At 39.6% G+C, this 23,756-nt stretch overlaps 2 protein-coding genes across 3 annotated transcripts; both read right to left on the bottom strand.

Annotated features, from left to right (window-relative positions):
• Positions 1-1,601: 1,601 nt before the first annotated feature.
• LOC136242093 (chromodomain-helicase-DNA-binding protein 4-like) lies at positions 1,602-22,059 on the bottom strand. Of its 2 annotated transcripts, XM_066033479.1 has the most exons (40): positions 21,649-22,058; positions 21,464-21,519; positions 21,350-21,397; positions 20,657-20,987; positions 20,195-20,460; positions 19,558-19,603; positions 19,096-19,151; positions 18,580-18,897; positions 18,198-18,297; positions 17,934-18,049; positions 17,311-17,525; positions 17,030-17,125; positions 16,858-16,966; positions 16,613-16,804; positions 13,947-14,083; positions 13,826-13,892; positions 12,595-12,732; positions 12,388-12,509; positions 12,171-12,222; positions 12,048-12,113; positions 11,878-11,933; positions 11,676-11,814; positions 10,552-10,683; positions 10,055-10,172; positions 9,798-9,961; positions 9,180-9,233; positions 8,987-9,125; positions 8,441-8,571; positions 8,264-8,296; positions 5,576-5,722; positions 4,768-4,903; positions 4,607-4,689; positions 4,314-4,447; positions 4,111-4,258; positions 3,454-4,022; positions 3,297-3,373; positions 3,196-3,242; positions 2,886-2,986; positions 2,740-2,834; positions 1,602-2,690 (listed from the first exon to the last, which is right to left on the bottom strand). In XM_066033479.1, exons 1-40 carry the CDS (start codon positions 21,653-21,655, stop codon positions 1,816-1,818), a joined length of 5,916 nt encoding a protein of 1,971 aa, XP_065889551.1. In that variant the 5' UTR covers positions 21,656-22,058; the 3' UTR covers positions 1,602-1,815. The 2 variants fall into 2 exon arrangements, with proteins under 2 accessions (XP_065889551.1, XP_065889550.1); XM_066033478.1 differs by having other exon boundaries at positions 3,196-3,373; positions 21,649-22,059.
• Positions 22,060-22,518: 459 nt separating this feature from the next.
• LOC136242002 (translocon-associated protein subunit gamma-like) lies at positions 22,519-23,743 on the bottom strand. Its single transcript, XM_066033314.1, has 5 exons — positions 23,609-23,743; positions 23,273-23,399; positions 23,119-23,220; positions 22,926-23,054; positions 22,519-22,690 (listed from the first exon to the last, which is right to left on the bottom strand). The coding sequence occupies exons 1-5, from the start codon at positions 23,733-23,735 to the stop codon at positions 22,630-22,632; spliced, it is 546 nt and encodes a 181-aa protein (XP_065889386.1). The 5' UTR covers positions 23,736-23,743; the 3' UTR covers positions 22,519-22,629.
• Positions 23,744-23,756: the final 13 nt, after the last annotated feature.

Raw genomic sequence — 23,756 nt, 5'->3', positions numbered from 1 at the left:
CCACATGGCAATTTTTGTCTATATCCTCACCTGTGGCCATAAGCAGATTTGAGGGGGCCCCTGGCCCTTTTTCGCCTCCCTTGTACCTACATGGCTAAAGGATCTATGGCTATATAATACTGACACCAGAAACTGGAATTTTGCAATCACACTGTACGTACTCAGAAGTACAGAAAGCTAATGGGAAAATAGAAGACAACAGTTATAATAAACTCTACACTGTAAATAAAGTGAGGTAAATAAGTTTAAATTTTTGTGCAAAGGTCGAGATACTCTAATAGAGCAGTCACTACTCTAATAGAACAGTCACAATTCTAATGTCAATTTTGTTTGCAAATTATAACATTGATTTAGTATCATTAGTACACTTTGCCATCAAACAAGTTTATCTCAGATATAGGCTAACTAATTTTTATATGCATTACAAAACATACAATTTGTTGGGCTAAATGCTATCCAAATTCAAAGTTTCAAATCTAGGGAGGTCTAATTTTAAAAATTTTCACAGAAAATATCCAAATAGAGTGTCAGTCTTAGAAAGTGCATGCCCTCCATTCATCCAGCTATACCAAACAAAGTTATGCATATGAATATAATTTGTGTACTAGAGTTCCATTCTTCTCTTTTTTAATAGTGGAATAAATTCTCCTCTGACTGTGTCTCCCAAACCCACTTATGCCTGTGGCTCTTAAATTTTGCATATCATCACTGAGTTATTGTTGCCATTGTATATCTGTGTGTCTTGTTTTTGTAAATGTTTTGCCTTGTACTATTGTTGTTTTTTTGTATTACCTTGTACAGGTGCTTAGCCTTTTGTGTACCCTGTTGTTAGACAAAATTGATAATTATATAGTCAAAACGCTGTTGATAATGAATTTCAGTCAAAATAGCCTTCAGTGTACTCACAAGATACAGCAAACAATAGACTTGACCTACAGGGGAGGCCAAGTAGGGCACAGCATGACTATTGTTGTATGGCTGTAATATGAATTGAAGTAGAAGTTCAGGAGGTCCTGTAGTCTTGTGTGGCCAGGTCACTTTTTTTGAGTGATATGGCCAGCATCCATCACTCAAAAAAGCAGTCTGGCCATATAAGGGGGTCTGGGGGCAAGCTTGAGAACAGCCTTAAAATTTATTCTAATACTATGAAAATGCTAAAACTAACAATGCCAATCTATATACTGCAACTTTTTCCCAAAACCTATTTTTCAGCAGGGGGAGGGGGTGGCCATGGTTTAGTTGTGTAGTTAATTGAATCCAGAAATAGCTTATTCATATATATAGCCATATTTCCATGGGGAAAATTTTTATGTTTTCAAGATTTGGGGGTAACAGTGAAAATTATTAAATTGCTTTATTTTTACATTGCATGCTCAACTGCCCCTTGAAATTTTGATTTGTCTTCCTGACTTTTTGATCCCTGTGTGATTGGTGGTGAAATTTAGAAGCCTTAGCTTCCATTTTACTTCCTCCTACAGGTGCAGTCCAAAAGGATTCTGAAGTACATTTCTAAGTTATGTGGCTAAAACCATATCATACCAATCAATGGGTTAATGGAAAAGCTATTAAATGAAAATAGAAGCCAATGGTTCAAGATCATCTTGAGCATTCAAACACTTGATTCATTGTGATAAAATTTCATTAACTATACAGCAACAATACAACTGAATGCTAATCAAAATGTTACATGAATTGTGAATGAGTGGAGGTGGGTGGGTGGCTATACAACTGCTTATTGTGCTGGTTACAATTGTTTATATACACAAATAATTGGCACCTAATACAATTACTATGTAAAATCTTGTGATCATAGTATTAGTCTATAGTGATAACGCTGACTTGAGTTGCTGCTGCAGTAGCTGTTGTTGTTGGGGCTGCCTTTGCAGTGGACATAGTCACAGGAGTTGTGACAGTAATGGCTGCAGGTAGCAGTTTAGTTTTGCTTGTTTCCTTTGCAATCACTGCACTGCCTGGCATGGCAGCTGTGGCAACATACTTTTGTTGGTTTTGCTGTTGAACAATGGCAGTGGGCTGTGTGCTAGACGAGGTAGTTCCCCCTTGTTGCACAGGCCAATATATGACCCCCTGGCTATTAGGCAACATCAAATTTTGTTGCCCCTGTGACGGACGTGTTGTGATGGCATACAAGTTCCCATCTGATCCTTGAATGTACTGGGTGTGTCCCGTAGAGCCACTTCCTGCTGTAGCTATGGCAAATTGTGGAGCGGTTCCTGTACCACTAACAACGTACTGCGCAGCATTTTGACCTCCAGCATTATACAGTAACAAACTACCACCAGTTGTCTGAATGGCATAATTGTGAGCTGTCGATGGTGTATGTGTTGTGGCAGCTTTTGCCTTCGTAGAGGTAACATACTTAGTGATAGTTTGTTGTATCACCGAGGGGTTTGACTTGGTGGTTGTACTGCTACTACCATGAGTTGTGGTAGTGGTTGAAGTGGATGAAAATTTAACTACAGGTGGGGCGGTAGATTTCTGGGACTGTTCTGTCTTAACTGCAAGCGTGCTGCCACTACTGGGTGTACTTTTCTGATGTGCCAGTTTGCTGAGAATATTGTAAGTGCTGAGGTTCAACTGTTTCGTGACACAAGGCAGCTTCACTAGCTCTGCTGGTAACTTGTTAACATCATTCTTCATCTCACCAACAATTTCTTCCATCCGGCTAAGAGCTAACAAGATCACTTAGTAATAAAAATGGTAATGATTAAATGATGATACCTTTCTTCATGAACTTGATAGCATTTCTGTCACCATTTACCACATCGTTCACCAAATGAAGGTGGCCATCAGCCAGGCAGTCAAGGTCAGTAAACCTGTTCCCATGATCACATCACTAACATGGTCCACAATGAAGATGTGCTTACCTGGAGTGGAGCATCATAACCGACTGGTTGGGGTCCTGCATCAGCCCCAAGCTGGATGCTCTGTGTAACTGCTCTTCTACAGCTAGCGCGTGTTCCAATAACTGCACACCAATAGCACACAAAAAGATGTTCCTTGTACCCAAACTCCCACTACTGTATTGCATAGGATCAGGTGGCATCCTAAGAAATTTTCCTTTATAAGCTGTTTTACATAAAGCTTAGCAAAGTGGTTGGGTATAAAACCACCACCAGATCCTTCTCAACACAGTAAATAAGCTTGGTGCCCACTGTCTACTACAAATGCACTCACTCTAAATCTCTTTAATAGGAAACGGGACTTGTAGTCTCCAGTGATTTCTACAGAAAATAAACAAATAGGATAGTACTCAATCAAACAATTAATAAACCCACCATCCTTATTGAAGGGAATATTGATGATGCCATAAACTGGATCAGTGCAAATCTCTGTCCACCTACAGTAACCATGACTACAAGAAAGTTAAAGAAGAATCATTGCAGAAGCATCATCCATACAATAAGCATCACCCATAAACATCAATAAGGATACACCATGATGCCCCTCAGTAGCCAGTAGTCATGGCGACGCTGCCATATACTAGGATTGAAGGTGCTCTTCTTCTCATCTGCCCAGTATGAGTGTAGATCAGTGAAGCCACCATCAGCTATGTTAAACATGAAGTTACACTGTTTGTATTGTGAATTCATCCGTTCAGCAGTCATTGGTACTTTTGGTTCAGCCACTTTTGGTTCAGCCACTTTTGGTTCAGTCACTTTGGGTTCAGTCAATTTCTGTTCTGGTGGTGCAGCTGTTCCATTCTCCAGTATAGCATTTGTAGCCGTTCCATTGCTTTCATCCTCAACAGAAACATCATTATGTTCATTGGTTAATTCCATCTCATCTGTAATTGTTGTTTCTCCAGTAGAATTAATTTTAGTGGCAGGTGAATCAGTATTAGTGTATTGAGTTGTCTCTCCAACTGTACGAGGTGGCAGTGATGTTGTTGCTGATGTCTTCACACCCGGCGGCATGTCAATTTTATTAATAAGAGTTTCACGATAGGCTTTTGGGCAACTGCACAACCAGTGAGCTCCATTTTGATCTTTGTACTGTTCAATCTAACCAAATGGTAACATGAAACATGTGTACACAGTACACACGTTTACATCTCTACACATGCATGCACACGCGCACACACACACACACCTTGTTACGAACAAGTCTCATTATTCCCATTCTGGTCAGTACCAAATGACGAGATAGTCCCTCACGTGGTACGCCATCAGAAAATGCTTTAGTTCCAGTTTCGTCATCTGGTTCACACATGTGACGCATGAACATGCTGACATATGCCCTAGGGGTGGCAATAACACATAACAGGCCTGGCATAAGCACAAGAGACAATGTACTTGAAATTCATCTGGGATTTTCCTCTCAGCTCCTTAGGCAGCCATGACGTATGGTAAGCATCAGATGAAGGCATCCCATAACGGAGGATGGCATTGTAGAACGCCTTCCGCTGTCGAGGGTTGAAGCCATACACCTAACAAAATGTGACCAACCAATAAAGTAAAGTGCTTCAACAAAACTTTATGCTTCGTACACACCACAAACAGTGTGCGTGTCATTGATTATTTCTAGAAAAGTAAATGTCTAAATGCAAAAGTTGTAATAGCTGTGTTTTATGTATCAATAAGCTTACATGCATCACTCCATTGACCCTTGATAACAATGGTGGGAGGCTGTCCTTGATTTTGTCTAATTTCTTTTTACCCTTGCGACCCTCTGAAACAATACATAAGCATGGTGTAGTCATCATACACAACCTGTCCCACATACGTAACTTATACATTATGTACTTACCTTCTAAAACAAAGTCATCATTATCATCTTCCCCTCCACTGGAGTAGGAGTCTGAGGTGTGTCCCTCATACATGGAGCCTGCATCATCGTCACTACCTTGTATCTTATTCTCAATGCTAATGTCAAGGTAGTTCACCTGTTGTGAGGTCAGAGCAAAGTGTGTCCAATAAATTAATGGTACAATTAACCAAATACTGCAAACAAGCTTAAGGTAGGAAGCCTGGGTATGGTTGGGATTAAAAGAAGTAGAACCCACAACCAATAATATTAAACACCATCGCATGTGCACATGTTAATCACACAATCTCTACTCATGGCAACAGAGGAACTTATTGGAATCGCTTGTGCTGAATCCTATCACAAAGATTGGATCCATCACAAGGTTGTTTTCCCTCAGGACAAGTCAAAGGGCAGTCAGACTCAGGCTGCTTGATATGACTAAGACTAAGAACTCACTATAATAACAGAAAGCAGCTAGCTTCCTCACTAAGGCAGATACAGGTGTGCTTAATACCTAGCACCAGCAATGTCCTGGGTAACCCCAAACTATGCATAGCTCTAGTGTATGCCGGTGTAGCGAAAGTGTATGTGGGCCAAGCAGACGCAGGATGCTAACTTGTTCATATAAAGTTATATGATCCAGCACTACAAACATACACTGGACTGCTAATTCAAATGACCACCAACCACTAGTCAGTCTTTAAAATGTTTGCTACATACTTGCAATGTTTGTACATGTGCAACAAGCAAGTGCCTAACATCTAACATTTACTGAAGAACTTTACTATTAAGTGAGAAATGCACATACCCTTTTTCGGAGCCGTTTTCCTTTGCCAAGTTGTGCTGCCTCCATTTCCCGTTGCTGCTCAAAATGATGACGGAGAAGCTTCTCCCAAAACGTGGGGTCATTATCTGCCTCTACCGACTCCTTCAGAACTTCTGTCTCTGGTTCTTCCTATGGTAACAGAACAGAGTAGTTACATTTACAGTGTAAATTACCATCATAAGTACTATCAGCAACAAGAGAACTATGAGAAGGTCAGGCCTGGAAGTCAAATCTACAGTCATTAACTACTGTAACTGGTAATTCTTGTATGTAGCAACCACAATCAAATGTGCAGCAAATTAAAAAAAGAAAACCCAAAATTCTCTAATAGAGCAGGTACTTAAAACAAGTACATCTAACCAATATTTTTGTTATCTTTACACAACAGCAAGAGTATATAATAGTAACCAAGAGTATCGAACGGGTGTAATACTCTGTAATTAATGATTGTGTGAAGTACAATGGATATTTCAGTAATCATTCATTTATACTGCAAATATAGGTTGCTGTATTTAGCCCAATTCGCCACTAAACCAAGTGAAAACATGATAGCATTAACAGGATATGGCTAATGTTAAAGTTCTGGCACTGCCAAGCGGATCCCTGAAGGTGTGGCAACACGCTCGTTTGTACAACCATTTTTTTGCAAGCTGGAGTTATCTTGGGTCCTTACCAAGAGTATCGAACGGGTGTGATACTCTGTGATTAATGATTGTGTGAAGTACAATGGATATTTCAGTAATCATTCATTTATACTGCAAATATAGGTTGCTGTATTTAGCCCAATTCGCCACTAAACCAAGTGAAAACATGATAGCATTAACGGGATATGGCTAATGTTAAAGTTCTGGCACTGCCAAGCGGATCCCTGAAGGTGTGGCAACATGCTCGTTTGTACAACCATTTTTTTGCAAGCTGGAGTTATCTTGGGTCCTTACTACACTTTCCTTGTACAATATAACTTGGTTGAATAACATGGAAACTGGCGAACAAAGACCCGTTGTCAGGTACGCATTTCAAATTACCATTTAATGCAACAAACAATTACTGAAATATCCATGTTATTTTAAGAAATCAATCGACCCTTTAGGGACCAGCATTGTACATGTACGTCCAAATATAAACTAACACAAAAGCCCACTTTCGACATGTACATCCAAGTATATAGGCAGTAAACAAAGAGCTATATCTTCGCAGTAATAGAAGCTACAGGCTTTAAATATGTTCGCCATTAGTAGGCAATTCAGTTGATATACAATGATAATATGTTACGTGAAACTAAGCTACCTCCCATAATCAAATTCTTTTAGGCATGCCTATAAATGAATAGAGTGGTTAACCACATGTTGGCCTAGGCGACTGGTTGCCCCCTGCACCTGAATATGCTTGGAGGGAGCATTGCAAATCAATGATCAAAAGTGAGATTTGTGATGCTTGAGGTCTTTCTGCTAGCAGGTTTCTAACCATTTTAAGAACCTGCTAGAAGGTCTCTTAGTGGATTTTAAAGACCTCATTATCCTCCAAAGATCACAGCATATTATTATTTTTATTTTTATTAATGCTTTACAGCACAAGTGCTGAAGGTCTAGGACACCTGGTCCTACAGCCTGCTCAAAGACTTTAGCTACTTAAGGTTACGGGATACTGTAAACCCCACATGTACACTATCGATCATTTTTCATGATTAGGGGTTTGATTTTTCTTAATGCATTGTTATCAAATATTTATGCATTCTTAACTTCTCATAAATCGACATGGAATTCAAATGTTGTTATGGAAACATGAGTTGTCCCCATGCCAAACAGTGAAAACTGTGAACCAAAAATCAGACCAATGAAGAACCATGAGAACTTACTAACAATTCTAAGGTTTGAAGAACATCACTTGTGAGGGACTGACAAGAGGATTTGTGAATAATGTGTATAGTTGCTGAAATATGACTACAATATGGCGTAAAGCAAGACACTGTGGTCACAAAATTAATTTTTAAATTGATATCACAAGCACTAGAAACATTATTTCTAACAAATGGCTCCGTCAGGACCTAGACAAGAAGCCAGACTAGTAGTCTGTTTATACAAAATGTTAACAACTAGTTTGACAGTCCTGATTTTTGGTTCAGGAAAATATCGCCATTAGTCAGCAAAACTACGCATGCGCTTACAGGTGCGCCAGTTGCTAAGTATGTTGTATCTATGTTATCTTGTACTGTTACATGTGTTTTCTTGTACCTTGTAACTGTCCAGTCAGCACGCTATTATTCTCCCAACAATTTAAGCCTGTACCAGCTGATACAAAACACAACAACACCAAGCCCGCCTTAATTACGTAATAAAATTTTTGTTTGACAGTCGCTCACTATCCCGTAACCTTAAGGTGTGTTTGAAAAGTTGGAGAAAGGAGAAAAAATCCATGACTGGACCTAGGTAGCCTCGAACCTGCAGCCATTATGCATACCATTTTCTAACTGGTGTTTTGCTAACACCACAAACTTTTAAAATAATAAAATGTGCATTTTCATAAAACTTGCGGGTTGTCAGGGTAGGCACTGTATAAATTTCTGTGGTCCTTAAAGGGTTTTAATCACAGGCTAATACACTGTTCGACACTCTTGGTTTCTATTATATACTCTTGACAACAGGTATCTATACTTCTTCTATACTCACTCACCTCAGCAGTTTCCTTCATAACGTAACTGGCAACCTACAAATAAATATATAATCTGCACTGAAATGTTTGTTTATAATATAAACATTCTACTAAACATACACAACACAACACAAATAATCAATGCTGCATAAACTACATAATTTACTGCTACTTCTCTGACGGCTGCTGTTTTATTACCTTAAAAGAGCTGAGATACTCATTGGCAAACCAGTCTTGCTGGGGCTTGTCTGAGTCTCCCTCTTGTGTACGGTCTAGTAACTGATCAATAGCCTTGTTATCCCATACTATTGATCCACTGCTGTCATCATCTATAACAATGACATACGGTTGCATACATACAGTGTAGGAAGGGTATACACATACAAACAAAATGACTAAGCGATCAACTGTATTTACTGTAACCTTTTGTGACTGCTATTCTAGAGTACAATAGTTATCTGATCATTGACTGTGTATATACAGAGCTCCTCTATTCAAATACTGACAATGGAACACTCTAACTGAACAGTCACTTGTGGCAATTGGGCAACAGTACACACTGTATCTCAACCTAATGCAGTACTGTAAACAGCTGAAGTACCTATATAGGAGGTATTGAGCTGTCTTGGTGGTCATTGTGACTACTGGGTTGATGCTATAGCCACTCAAATATTCACACATGTACAAACACGCATCCACACACTGTATACACACACTCTCACTAAAGTTTTGCCGTGTCCTCACCTGTTCCATCTTTGAACAACTCCTCTGTACCAAATCTCAAGATGTCATCCAGTTCTCGCTTGGTCAGACTAGGAGCAGAGCCCTGGCCCATACCTGGTCGCACCACCAGATGTGTCAACATCATCTTCTTCTTTGCAACCTGTAAAAGGTCATCAGGTCAACAAGTGACCTTTGGTCAACAACACACACTGACCTCTGTGATTCGTTCCTCAACTGACTTCCTTGTCACAAATCGGTAGATCATTACCTACCAAATAAGGCAAATGTAACAAAAATTCAATGCCAAAAGGTTTCTATAAAATATTATTTCAATAAAAATGTTCTACTACACAAATTATTTTTATCCCCACAAATTTGCTAGCCACATGAAGGCAAGGGTTTATTTATTATTTATTTATTTATTAAGGCTTTACAGCAAGTGCTGAAGGTCTGTAGGACACCTGGTCCTACAGCCTGCGTAAAGTTGTTACAGAAAATGTGTTTGAAAAGGTGGAGAAAGGAGAAAACATCCATGACTGGACCTAGGCAGCCTCGAACCTGCAGCTATCCGATTAACGCTCGAATGCTTACAGGAGTCTGCCAGGCGGTCAGGATGTTTTCTCCTTATCAATTTCATGTATATGTATCCAAGGAACTCTAGAGAGTGACTTATTATCTCAAAGTACCCCATGTGGAACCAAATGGATATTAGTTTATTTATTAAGGCTTTACAGCACAAGTGCTGAAGGTCTATAGGACACCTGGTCCTACAGCCTGTTTAAAGTTGTTACAGAAGGTTATGAACTCTTTAACAAAGGATTATAACCTTTACCTTGTTATGCTGACCAATCCGATGTGCCCTACTGAATGCCTGTATGTCATTATGAGGGTTCCAGTCTGAGTCATAAATGATAACTGTGTCAGCTGTGGCCAGGTTGATGCCTAGACCACCAGCTCTTGTTGACAGGAGGAAAACAAACTGTTCAGCACCTTCAGCTATAGAACAATAGCAAAACCAGATCTCCCTATATTATACTTCTAACAGATCTTACTGTAGACATTTACTGTACAGGATAGATAAACTCTCACCATTGAACCGATCAATTGCCTGCTGTCGTTCTGCCCCATTAACAGATCCATCAATACGTTCATATTTCAGCCCCATGTACTCGAGGAAGTCCTCCAAAATGTCCAACATCTTAGTCATCTACCAACACACACACACAACACACATTGAAATGCTGACAAGGGTAATATATTGACCAAAAGTTGATCATGTGTCATAATGAGTCATGTGAAAAATCAAAAAAAAAACAAAAAAACAACACAATCTCAGCATTATCACCCAAACATAGATGTGTATATACCACAAAAAAAATCATGCCAGAAATTGTCTCGCATGCTGAAACCCTATATAGTAAGCGGCCAGCTGGTATCTGCCAAGTAAGCCATTTATCAGAAGCATTATACTCACAAGCAACTCTACTCTAATATCAGTCACCATGTTTACTTCCACTTTCTCAACACATCACATACCCCTGACACATGACCTTACCCTCCTCAGGCCACAAAACAAATCATGTTACCTGTGAGAATATTAGCAGTCGATGACCTTCCTTCCTTAGCTTCACTAGCATCTTTTCCAACACGCTCAGTTTACCACTGGCAGTCACCAGACCACTCCCCTCATAGTAGCCATTAGCAGTGATAGCTGCCTCCTAAAGACAATACCACACAGGCAGGTAAATAACACTATTGTGGTGGAGAGTCAATTGGTTGTCCAAAAAAATGACCCGAATAGTTTTTATCAAGGATGTGCACTCTCTATTACAATAAGTGTATGCTCTAATAGAGTATTTAAACAGAGGACTGCGAATGATGTGTGATAAAAATGCTTGCTTGGACACTTTGTGATGACTAAATACTAAATTGTCTGAGAAACAGTGACGTTACATAGATTATGTAGCTATACATGTAGTTAATGTACTAGAGCAGTATTTTTACTAACACAAGAAACATTCCATTCTGTTATACCCATTATTTACTCTTGGTTATACCAAGAGTTCATAATATATATACTAAGGAGAGTATCCTACTCTCATATACCCCTGTAGAAAGGCGTATCGTGAAGTTATGACGTAACAACAAGATGTTGCGGTTTGTGAAGTACAGGAAGCCGTAAAAGTGCAAGAATCGTTAGCACCGTTTCATACTTGCGACGCTCAGGATAGCCGTATTCGCGAATGGCCTAGTAAGAAACGCCTACAAAGCGGTCTTAACCCATGAAGGAACGATTGTAGTTGGGTGAGAAACGCTTAGAGCTGGAGTTAATTTGGTTGCTAGCGACGTTGGTAGGCACACGTTCAATCGATACCATGTTCAACTAATGACATCATTAATTATGCAAAGAAAAACGGGCGAACTCAGAAGTGTTACGTCATAACTTCACGATACGCCTTTCTACAGGGGTATATGAGAGTAGGATACTCTCCTTAGTATATATATTATGAACTCTTGGTTATACCTAGAGACTTAAATATTAACTTTTAGATGATCATACTACATTCAAATAGGCAAGTTAGTTACAAGCATACAGTAATCACATTGCTTTATTGTATCATGCAAAACCTTTGTTCCACTAGGTTATATGCTTTTTTATTGTAATCCTGGCACCATTAGTAACATACCTACCATCCCACCACACACTCACCTCAGCAGCAGTAGGGAAGAGATAAGGATGATTACAACACTTCTTCAAGTCCATCATGACATTCATCAGGGACACCTGGTGTGAACCACGTAAGTTGAGAGCTTCGAAATTCTTCGTCAGTATATAACGATAATATCGCCTGTACAGGGAAGATTAATAATCATTGGATGAATTAACTGATTATTGAAACATTTACACTCACTTTTGCATAGGGCTAAGATCCACCCTTACAATCAGTTCTCTCTTGGCTGGCATGTTCTGATGTCAAAATCATTATACACAAACATTACCTTTAGACACACTACACCACACACACATGCACGCACACACACACACATGCACGCACACACACACACAAACTACACTACAAACCTTTAGTACATCAGTCTTCAGCCTTCTCAGCAGATGTGGCGCCAACATTTCATGTAGTTTTAGAATCTATGGTGATGTGTACATGGTAACAAGAATCCATGCAGTCACTAGACAACTGCTTACCTGATCCTCCTTGGAGACATCCTCAAACTCTTCTTGGAAGTGTTCCAGGGAACTAAATAAGGTACAGAACTAGCATAACATGGGCCAACTATTACGGTATTACCACTGGTTATTATTGGAACACTATAACAAGCTTCTAAATTTCATACTAAACACAGCATACACAAAGAGATAATCCTACCATACACAGTGACATAATTAAGATATCGATGCAAACCTGAAACTGTCCGGGTTAAGGAAATTAAGCAGGTGGAACAGCTCCTCCAAGTTGTTCTGCAGTGGAGTACCAGTCAACAGCAACTTGTAGTGGATGGTATAGGCACTGAGCGTTTTGAAGAACTGCAATGATAATATTGAAAATTACAATTGATTACATAAAAACCAAACCCACAATACTACTAGTGGTACAACCAGTTCATATTACCTTTGATTGGTTGTTTTTCAGTCGATGAGCCTCGTCAACAATCAAAACTGCCCAATCAATTGACTGCAACACTGTGTTGTCCACACTGACAAACTCGTATGAAGTCAACAACACGTGAAACTTGATTGGATACTCTTTCTGTACAGATAAAATGGAATATAAAAAGCATTCAGGTCTACAAATTTACATCAGTCATGACACAATGGAACTCTATAATTTGGACACTTAATCCAATGACATCTGCATGACCCAGACAATTAGTTGAGGTCCCAAAGTATCCTGAACTGATGAACTAGGGACACCAGGACACTATCCTCAGTTCTAAGGTGTCCATATTATATGCAGGTCCCACTGAACACATATAACCAGACTATATATAAAGAAATTTGCGTGGGAGGATCAAAGCAAAAAAAGTGTTCTATATTTGCCATACAAGCACAAGTGTTCTATATTGGGCAGTTATAGAACACTTTAATAGTCCACAGGTCTATACCAGGTAGTTATAGAACTGCCAGGTATATTTTGCAGGCTAATAGCCTACTTTGAGTGAGTAATCACTCATTCTGACCAGTGCAACCAATCAACCAAGCCAGTGTAGGCTAATAGCCTGACTGCACTGGCTGACCAGTCAACCCAACCAGTAAGAGCAAAACCACTGGATTTAATTTATAGACACACTGGATTTAATTTATAGACACACTTGAAGATTTCGATGATGGTTGCTTGTGGTCAGCAGCAGTGAAAGTTCTTACGTTTTGTTCAAATAAACGGATGAGTCCCAGGAATATCACGGAAATATGCTTATTAAAGTACCACAATCGAAAACTTTTAGCATTGAGAAGACAGACTAGACTCACAAAATGACTAATGAAGGTGCAGCACAGTGTAACGCAGGCGAAACACAGGCGCAATGCCTATTCTACCGATGATAACACTGCTCCGTGCGTTTCTAATTGTTTCATGTGTCTTGTGTGTACCTCAAGTTGACAGTTCTCTATACCAGATAAAGCATTGCCTTTCGCCCGTGCTGTACGGGAAATATAGCACTCAAAGAGTGGTCTCAAGACGAAATATAGCACTCGGCTTTGCCTCGTGCTATATTTGTCTCTTGCCCACTCTTTTCATGCTATATTTCCTGTATAGCTATCACTCGTGGCAGTGCTTTATCTAGTACATAAATATATATATATAAACAGCAGACACATCACAATCAATAAAGACACACCACAACCTTAAACTTGTAGAGTTTCAATGATGATCCATGGAAGGCTCCTCTCATATATGAGAACTCATGTTCCCTACATCACGTATGATAGCACTGCTCACACAAAATTACATATCCAAGAGATTACCTAATCACTGCCCTGTTCTCCTTGTCTCCGGTGTACGTCACCACATACAAATCTGGGGCCCAGAATTCAAATTCTCTTTCCCAATTGATGATGGTTGACAGGGGGGCACTTATTAGAAATGGTCCATTAGTGTGTCCCTGTATTATTACAAACATACATTAATCAAAACTGAAAGCATACAGGTGAGCGATAGTTTTGAAAGAAACACATGATACATTTGTCACTATACGCATGAAAGCAATGCATATAATGCTGGCTGAGATGACTACAAGAAGGATTGTGGCGACACATACACATATAGTATGGATCTACAATTTATGCTTGGTATCAACATCAAAGCATTAATTTCTTTCAGATTACAAAACAAATGATCAGTGCAAGACAAACCTACACTCATTATTATGTTACAAAAAACTAGCACAAAAAATGAATTTTGGTCATAGAAACAATAGTGAAACAAGCTACTTCACTGACTTAGGGATGAAATGTCCACTAATATAGCTGCTTGTGTAGGTAAAGCGACCTCCCTTGTTTCCCTACTTTTTTCTATGATCCCAAATCGAACTTAAAATTCCTAAATTTTCCTTATGCTTGTTTGTTTACTTTTTTGTAATGTTATTATGACTGGTGAACCCACACATACCACATCAAAAGAAAGAATGGTGCCAGAGTTAGTGTTTTCGTCTGAACATGTGCCGTAACTATCAATTACTGACTCAAAAGTGAAGTGGCCATTATGCTTCGCTTTCAGCTATGTTCAGTCCATTGCACAGCACTCAAAATGAAGAACAGTTGGAGAAGCGCATCTGCAATCAATCCAGTCACCACAAAAATAAGGACACAAAAGGTAAGTCCATGATATGTGTATTGTATGTACTGCGGTATGCCAAAAGGCACCTGTTGGGCTGAAGCGACGACGAACAGCAAAAAAAAATTAATATAGGCTTAGCCGTTATCAAATTACACTTGTCTGAAGGCATTAGTAGGTAAGCCAGTCAGTCAGTCAGTCAGGTAGTCAGTTAACCAACAGAAAAAAATCATTAAAGAAAAAAGTTCTAAAAATTTCGTAGCCTATTGGAAGCATTCTGGATCACACTGAAGGAACCTTTGGGCTTGGTTAACCTAACCAACTGCAAGCTGCCACCCTTCATATTTAGGCTTTACTTGATCAATATGCTGAGTATTATAATGAAATTTTGTCTTAGCATAATTATATGATCACTAATAATACAAATACTCATAAAATTACCTTATAAACATCTTTCCAAGGTATTATAGCCATGAAGGTATTGTGAGGCTGGTTTTGCGATGATTTTTTGGCCAGAAAAGCCTGAACCTTCATGATCCCTAATTACAGTCTATACAATAATTTACACAGGGAAGCCATACACGCTACCACAAATTGAGACCTGGCACTGTTAGTGAAAATAATTGGGACACAAAGGAGGACAAAGGTAAGTCCAGTATTCATGCATTTTATGCACTGCGGGTATGCCAAAAGGCGTGCTGAGGTGTCATCTACCTGTACCAGTGAAAAAATCAAGCCCAGTAGCTTTATCAGTTATTAAGTTACACTTGTCTGAGGCAACAGTAAGTTAGTCTCTAAAAAATCCACTTAAAAGTTTTAACATTGGTAACAGATGGTTGTAATTTAATCTGATGATTGATAAGGGTTACACTATACATGCATACCACACCGAACTACCTGGCTACCTACTCACACAATGCAAATTTTGAACATGTACTAACTCGATTGACGTCATGCATAACAGTTGTTACTACAGATACACTACAAATCTAAATACGGTGATCTTGTGTATGCGTGTGGGTCAGTGACGTATGTGAATCTGCAGGTAAACAAGATGTTCATAACATTAAATTACACTGCCAGAGAGTATAGTATGTTCAGCCTGTTATACTGAAGAACTGCCGATCATTGATAGGTAAAATCATTAATCAAATCAATCACCGTACAAGTAGTGCCTCTGCAATCAACCCAGTCACTATGGAAAATACGAAGGATTCCTATTACAGTGAAAAGAAATGATACAGAGGACAATTGAGTTACACTGGACTGAAGACATAGTGGCTTCCCTATATCACCATCAGGGGTTAATCTAGGGGGGGGCACAGGCCCCCTCTGGGTTAGCTATTGCCCCCCCTAGGTTTATACCTAAAGCCTTGAGAAATGGAAAGGTTTAATTGATCCGAAAGTTGTATAATCCAATGGTCAATATTCAATGGCATCACAGTAAAATTTCACCAAAATTGAGTATATTTACACCTAAATTTTCAAAATTTTCCTGGGGGAGCATGCCCCCAGACCCCCCTAGAATCCGAAGCGACTTACTTCGCCCCCTCTAGGTTAATATTCTGGGTTGAGCCCTGACCATGTGCTATCATGTTGCAGCACAAGGTGTCAATTTGAGGAAACATGAAATGTCAGCCAGCAGAAAATTTCACTGAATAAAATTTTTTTTGTAGCAACCTATTGGAAGTGCTCCAGGTTGTACAGAAAGGTACTTTTGGGCTTGACTGTACTACTGAGGCATGACTACTGGTCAACAGTTTTTTTTTTGTGAGAAAGTGCAGACCTCCATGATCCCTATTATACAATACTATCATATCAAACCCAGATATACAGTGCTAACTGATATATAGCTAACCTCTTTAACAAGAGAGTAAAGGAAGGCAATAGTTTGTATTGTCTTGCCTAGTCCCATCTCATCAGCTAGAATAGTGTTGGTGCTCTGAGCCCAGGAGAATCGCAGCCAGTTAAGGCCCTCCAGTTGATAATCATGTAAAGTTCCCCCTGTTGCTTCTATATACGGTGGTTGTTTGAAGTATTTTTCTTTTGGCTACACAGAATCACTAATTAATAATAACACACAAGGCTATCAGATATGCTCACATCAGTGAGTTTCTTCCGATCCCTTCTCTTTTTACGCTCCTTCTTGCCGTGAGCTGTCTCCATCATGTTTTTGAAGTGATCATACTGCCTCAGGGCATACGAGGCTCCCCTACAAATGCACCATAGCGAGTTAGCATGTGACTGATATATATATATTAACAGACAGACAAACCTGATTGGGCTATTTTCAGTCAAGCTTTCCCAAGTGGCTTGATCATAGGGGAGATCCCTCCACTTCACAAGGTACTGTTGCCCACGCTTGGTATTCCTATAACACACATCACAAACATGATATGGTATGTGATCAAGATACAATGTCATTATAGTTTTATGACTTCACTGCCATACACAAAATTGGGCCCATAACATTTAGTCCCATAGCTAGGTGACACACTAAATTATTTAATAAATGAGGCCTCCTGTTTGGTGTAATGAAAAATGCCATTCCTTCACCTTCGGTCTATTATCCGGTGAACGACTAGCCATTCTGGTCGGATACCAGCTTGCAGTAGCATGGCTTCCTGCGCCTCAGTGGCCTCGTCCATGAACGACGTTGTGCTGCGTCGTTTATGCCGACGATCGGGCGTCAAGGGCTCCATGGATACAGCATTATCCATATCCGTCCGTCTCATGTACATCCTCAGCGTCTGAGTTTGGTGAACATCCAACTAGCAAAGAAAAAGTGCTCACATGAATTATAATTTTCAGCACAAAAATAAAATCTTTGCTTAAACACCACTACCTCAACAAGGACATTCGAGTAAGGCTTCGATCATTCATTCACTATTCAAATAACTTGGGACCATCACTGTGGCTTTAGAACTATATGTATACAATGAATGTAATGGTGCAATCAATGTGTAAGTGGAATAAATCTAAATAAATTATGTCATATATATATATATATATAGTCCAGCCCTCACAATCCAGTGGTAGGACAATGTTTTACAAAAGTTGTAATTTATCAGCCACCTTTCAATGAACCGAAAGCAGTACACAATTGTACTCTCTAACCACATGTGGGAGGTGATCACAGACACTGTACAATCCTATATAATGCCTGCCCACTCACTCACCCTCATTTCAGAAACCCACGAACATTTCCAGTACGACTTGTTTTTCCACTTGACAAGAAACTCTCTTGATTTGTGACTGACAATTTTCTTGGACTGCAACTGCTGTTGGTCACCATCTGAACAAGAATGGAGTACATAATGGAGATAACACAGTCAGAACATGTACAAATCGCTAATAATTTGTTTGCTAAGACACAGATGTATTTTTGGTAAATATGTGCATGCCTAGTTGCTAGTTTTAATACGTCAAAGAGAGGGACATACCTAAAAAGGCATCATCATCTTGACTGGAGGGAACTTCTAGTGTCTCTTCCTTCCACCGCCATCGCCATATCTTCTCCACCCTCCCCGGCAATGACTCAGCCTGTATAGCAACAGAATACAAATGAAAGAACATCCCACAAACAAAACAAACAAACTGAAACCTCTTAACACAATGCGGAATCAGAATTTTTCATCTACTGTATATGGTGGGAATGTTTGGAAAGGGGGTGCAGCAATGTCGTGCCAAACTACAACCACCAAACATTTTAAATTGACTTGATAACAAATTCCCTACCAAATGGCATTATTGTTTACAGGGTTACAGGCCATCCTTTACTTGTGGTTAGGGACTATAGTATGCTGCAGACAGTGTATCACTTACAGCACAACGTGGACAAGACCAGGTGCCATGAGGGATGGACTTCATTGGTGGGAAGAGGCACTTCAGGTGGAAAGCCAGAGGGCACATATCGCAGCACAGCAATTCACCACCATCCTTGCACAGGTAACAGTAGTCAGTGTGTTCACCATCTGACCCAGCATCTTGGTAAGAAACTTCATCTTGACCAGACACCTCATCGTCATCTTCATCCTCCTCCTCCTCATCATCATCATCATCATCACCATCTTCCTCTTCTTCTTCAACATCATCATCCTCTGGCTGGGTCTCCACAGTATCATCACCCTCCGATGGCATATACTATATACAAAAAAGCATTGATGAGCCGACTAGAGATCATGTAGTGGTGAGCTTGGACACAAAAAAAACTTTTACAAAAACTCCCTATAAGTTACAATATTGCAATTACATGTACCAACATACTATTCCAACCACAAACTCCCACACACACACACACACACACACACACGCACACCCACACAACACAGCCTTACTGACCTCTGAAACATCTTCTCCTTCAGTGTCACGACTACTGAGCTCTGAATCCAGAATTTCTATAAGATGACCAGGTCACAAACTACTAGTGGTGCCATGATATGAAAATTTTAATATCACGACAGTCATGATATCGTGGGTCTTATATCACAACAATCACGATATATTAAATGAATTGAATATGTTTTTTCACAGGACAAGTTTTATTCAGTCAATCTATTGCACTTACAACAATATATGTGATAAAGTTGACACCTGTTTTTTATGCACCACCACATGTTGCCAGAGAAATGTCCTCATATTTTGCAAATAATAAATATCAGGTCACTTTTCACTAAATAATTAGCATTTTTAATATCAAAATACAGCTTTTTTTCCCTATCATGATTATTATGAAATGTTTCTATCACGATTATACAATATATCATAGCATCACTACAAACTACAACCAACCAACCAACCAACCTTTCTTCTTCTTAATCCTGGTGATTTCACTACTATCAGAATCAGCCTATAGCACACAATAGCAAACAATAAACAGGTTAAGCAGGATGGACTGGGTCCCATTAATGAGTCATCAACTAACTAAACCAACACCCAACCTGGTGACCACACATGACCACTAATTTACATAATAAACCATAAACTTCTGCTAGGAAACTATCTATAGGGACTTCATTGAATATACAATGAATGGTTGGGAATTAAGTATGATTAATAGAATTAGTGTTATAATATACCATAGAGGGTAATTGTTCTGTTCTCTGTTGGGACTACACCCTTAAATAAGCCAGGTACACAGACAGGTACTGCTATGTATTCAGTCCCTAATTCCCTTTGTTTCTGAGCAGAATATAGTGAACATTTAAAGTTACGCTAAACAAGTCCTATGAGACTATTAGGAATTTTAAATATCATAAAAGACGCTTTGATTGTTCCCCCCCCCCCCCCCCCCCAAAAAAAACTTCCAATATCTTATATTCTTCAGTTTCTATGGTTACCCAGCACAAACAATCAAGACCACAATGTAAACTTGTATGACTTCTCTAATCACTTGTAGCACAAACATTAAAACCTAATTGGTTCACACCATAATACTTACATCAAAAGTTTCTGCTGAGAATATTGGACTGTTTGTTCCTTCATTGCGGCCAAGCAGTTTTATCCTCATGCTAGGCACACGCTTTCTCTTCCTTCGACCGGGGCCTCTTCTTGGAGAAGAGGCTTCCGGAGATATTTCGCTTATTTCTTCTTTAGTAAATTCCATCTCATCGTCACACGTATATGCCTGTCTAGAGATGTTACGTGCAGCCCTTCTGCTCGGTCGTTTAGAGGACATTCCAGAGTCTGAATTGTTGGCAGTGGTTTCTATGGGATAAGCCACACAAGTGAAGTGATAACCACGGCACTTGTAGGAGTGCATGTGGGTGTCAGTATCAGAGCAGATACCCTGGGGAGTGACTTCGTCACATGGAGCCAAACAGTCTACACCACAATTAAGTTGTACAAAAACACTACTGCCACCTGTCAACTTAGCAACAAGAAACAACACTTGCTTACTTACCATCATTACTGATCTTTGCGGCAGCAAAAGCCCCCAGTTGTCCAGCTTGCTGTTTACGAGCCTCCTTCAATGCCCGCCACTTTGTAGTGATAATAGAGTTCAGTTCAGCACTAGTTGCTGCAGGTAACTTAGCCAACAAAATTGGCTTCATCTTTGAAGAGAATTGTCCATGTGAAGTACACATCAGCGCTTCAGTCGGTAAGTCTTGAATAGCATCATCAATAAAAGTTTTAACAGCTGATGGTTTTTCTTCCCTCTTTCTGAGAGTGCGCAGTGAGCTGGGACCATCAGAATTCAACCCCGCATCATCCAAATCTACATCTTCATCATCCTGAAACATGATAGCAGATAAAACACACCAGCACAGGTTGATACTTACAACAAATATGCACCAAGAAAAACCTGAGGTAATTTTATACATGCTGGAATGTGTTGGTGAAGGACACAATGGTGAAAAAAACCCTCCACATAGAAAACAAAATCTAGAGATCCTGGCATATATAACATCAGGATTACCCCTACTGTAGAGGGTTAAAAGAATAGGTCATTCACGACCATTATCAAGAAGAGGATGTTATATTTTATGGTATGCATGCACATATACACTTGCACATCCCACCAGCCTCTGTGAAAAGTGTTAACTAGAGGTCTGCATTTGTAAGCACACAATAAAGTAGATAACTATTTTCTCACCTGATTTGGTAGCCGCTTTGATGGCACTTCTGCTTTTTCCAAGCTACTCTGTAATGCAAAGGGGGCAAGGAGTGGAATGTAACATCAGCTGACATTAGTACTACAGTCACATACGTTAGCTGGACGTCCACGTTTTCTCTTCACTTCACCTGACCCTGTCCTCTTCAGACCTATACCAACCCAAAATAAACGGAATATTAATAATATGCGGGAAAATCCGGAAAACCCACAAAGCAAGCAACAATCATCTTAGTAGCACAGAAGTATGCATTTGTACACTAACAAATGGTTTAGCGTACCTTCCATTGTGTATCTGTGGCAGGGGCTGTGATTGTAGTAGTGTACGGAAAACGACTAGAATAGAATCCGGGAATGGCCACGAATATTGAGGGAACTTTGAAAAATTAATTATTCAGACGCGACGGTCGTTGTCCTTTATTCTGTAACTTCTTAGCCTAGTCTTCCGTTGTTAGAACGATAAAATCGTTAATACTGCTCTATAAACCGCAGGTAACGTCCCAGGGTTATCCAGCGAGGTTTCTTTTCGTTCCTATAACGATATCATACCGAGTTGACGAACAGTTGGCCTGGCGTGGTATTAATATAACCGGAATATACAAGGAACCGCCATCTTTCTACAGGAAATGAACAACATGACAACAAGTAGCATTTTAGCCAATCAGATTGGCCCCTTTTGACAAAACAACCCCCACCCCACCGGGGTCGGGATGAAAAACGAAACCACAGTCATGAATAATTTAATAAACACGTGATTTGTCTATTCCACACACCTTTTCTGCTCAATCAGCAATTTATATAGGTCAACCCCTATTGAAGGGCGGACACTTGGGACACCATGGGGTGCAACGTGGGTACATATCGGGATCAATAATGCACCAAGCTGTAAATTACTAACGAGTTGTCTACCACACAGAACCTAGTTAAAAATCGACCAATTTCATGAAAGGTCACAAAATAAAAAGGGTACCACCCCCCTTGGAGGCCAGAAACTTGTTTCCATAGTGAAGTGGTTGTACAAAGTGATACCTCCATATAAGGAAGTTGCATGACAGTTAATTTAGGAGGCTGCACTTGAATGGTAAATTAAGGACAACAAAATAAACTATCCTTTGATATTACTAGGGGCACTGTACTGTACTATATCAAGATGCTTTACAAAGATTATTATTATTGGTTATGTAGAATTTACAGATACACATACGAAAATTTTAATTTATAAATCTAAACTCATAGTTTCTCCTAGTAATGAGCACCATCCTTTAAGTACTCGAGATGAACAGAAGGATGAATCCTGAGCCAGCCATTGACACTGAGTAAGTGCTGGAGTATGTGAGTTAAGGAGTACAAGTGGCAACAGAGTGAGTTTATATATCTTACACATATACAGTGAGTTCTACACTTTGCACATACATACACAGTGTGTGCTTGAGCACATTTTAACTTACCAAATCACCTAATGATGCTTTTTACTTGCATAGATACACCACACACACGCACGCATACACACGCACGCATACACACACACACACAATGCTACACAGACAGATAAGGATACACTGCTGGGTGAAAGCCTCTGCACAAGTATGACAGCAGCAAAAAGAGGAACAAGAACAATGTGTTGTTGTAGAAAATTGCAAATGTGGTTGCTTCAGAATCAGCCACTTCATTCACCTTCCATTCTACCCTAAACAAAAGGAAGCAAAAATCATTAAAAGAGCAACATAGGAAATACAGTGTTCTATTAATACCTCTGATCTTTGTCAGTTTTGGACATCTTCTTCCCCTCGGTTGTGTCCCCCAGTTGTTTGATGATCTCTTTACTAACAGCATTCTCACGCCTCTGAGCTATCCTACATGTAGCCATAGTATATACAACTCACAGCTACCAGTTGGTATACTAACTTGTGCTTCAGTGAGAACATTACTCTCTTGTAGGACTGGAATAGTAGCCACGTGCTCAAGAGAGTCATTGACAAGAACAATAATGAGAAGGTGAACATGTCCAGCATATACACTCTCCAGCACAGCCCTAAAAACAATATACAACAAGGTCTGGATAATATTTCACATGATATTGTCTACTAGAAACCCTTCCATGGCACGAGTTGTGTATGCTATGGTCATTGTAATTTTAATAATCGCCCACCATGCGTTTAGCCACATGTTCAACCCAACTCTCACTTGATTGGTTAACTAACAACGATACAGTGATATAATTTCATGCGTTATTATTCTTACAGAGTGGCAGAGCTGAAACTATGATGGCATGTCCATAAAACAGCGCTGAAGCGGTCGTGGACACGTCTCGACCCGTCCTTTGTAATAATTTATCATCATCACTCAATCGTCCCTTTTTACTTGGCATTTTTATCTCCCGCTATGTAAC

This window comes from Dysidea avara, chromosome 13 (genome assembly GCF_963678975.1).
Source record: "Dysidea avara chromosome 13, odDysAvar1.4, whole genome shotgun sequence".
Lineage (NCBI taxonomy): Eukaryota > Metazoa > Porifera > Demospongiae > Dictyoceratida > Dysideidae > Dysidea > Dysidea avara.
The sequence above is the reverse complement of the archived record's forward strand: the minus strand, read 5'-3'. Positions and strand labels throughout refer to the sequence as shown.

Excerpts from the sequence above, each read along its gene's own strand:
- LOC136242093 (XM_066033478.1), bottom strand. Across the intron at positions 18,050-18,197 it reads AGATGATGATGCCTTTTTAG|ATGGTGACCAACAGCAGTTG; the intron begins GTATGTCCCTCT and ends ATTCTTGTTCAG. Across the intron at positions 2,691-2,739 it reads TATCAAGTTCATGAAGAAAG|CTCTTAGCCGGATGGAAGAA; the intron begins GTATCATCATTT and ends TGATCTTGTTAG.
- LOC136242002 (XM_066033314.1), bottom strand. The coding sequence starts at position 23,735 with ATGCCAAGTAAAAAGGGACGATTGAGTGATGATGATAAATTATTACAA. Across the intron at positions 23,221-23,272 it reads ATGTTCTCACTGAAGCACAA|GATAGCTCAGAGGCGTGAGA; the intron begins GTTAGTATACCA and ends GGCTACATGTAG. Across the intron at positions 23,055-23,118 it reads AAAACTGACAAAGATCAGAG|GGTAGAATGGAAGGTGAATG; the intron begins GTATTAATAGAA and ends CCTTTTGTTTAG.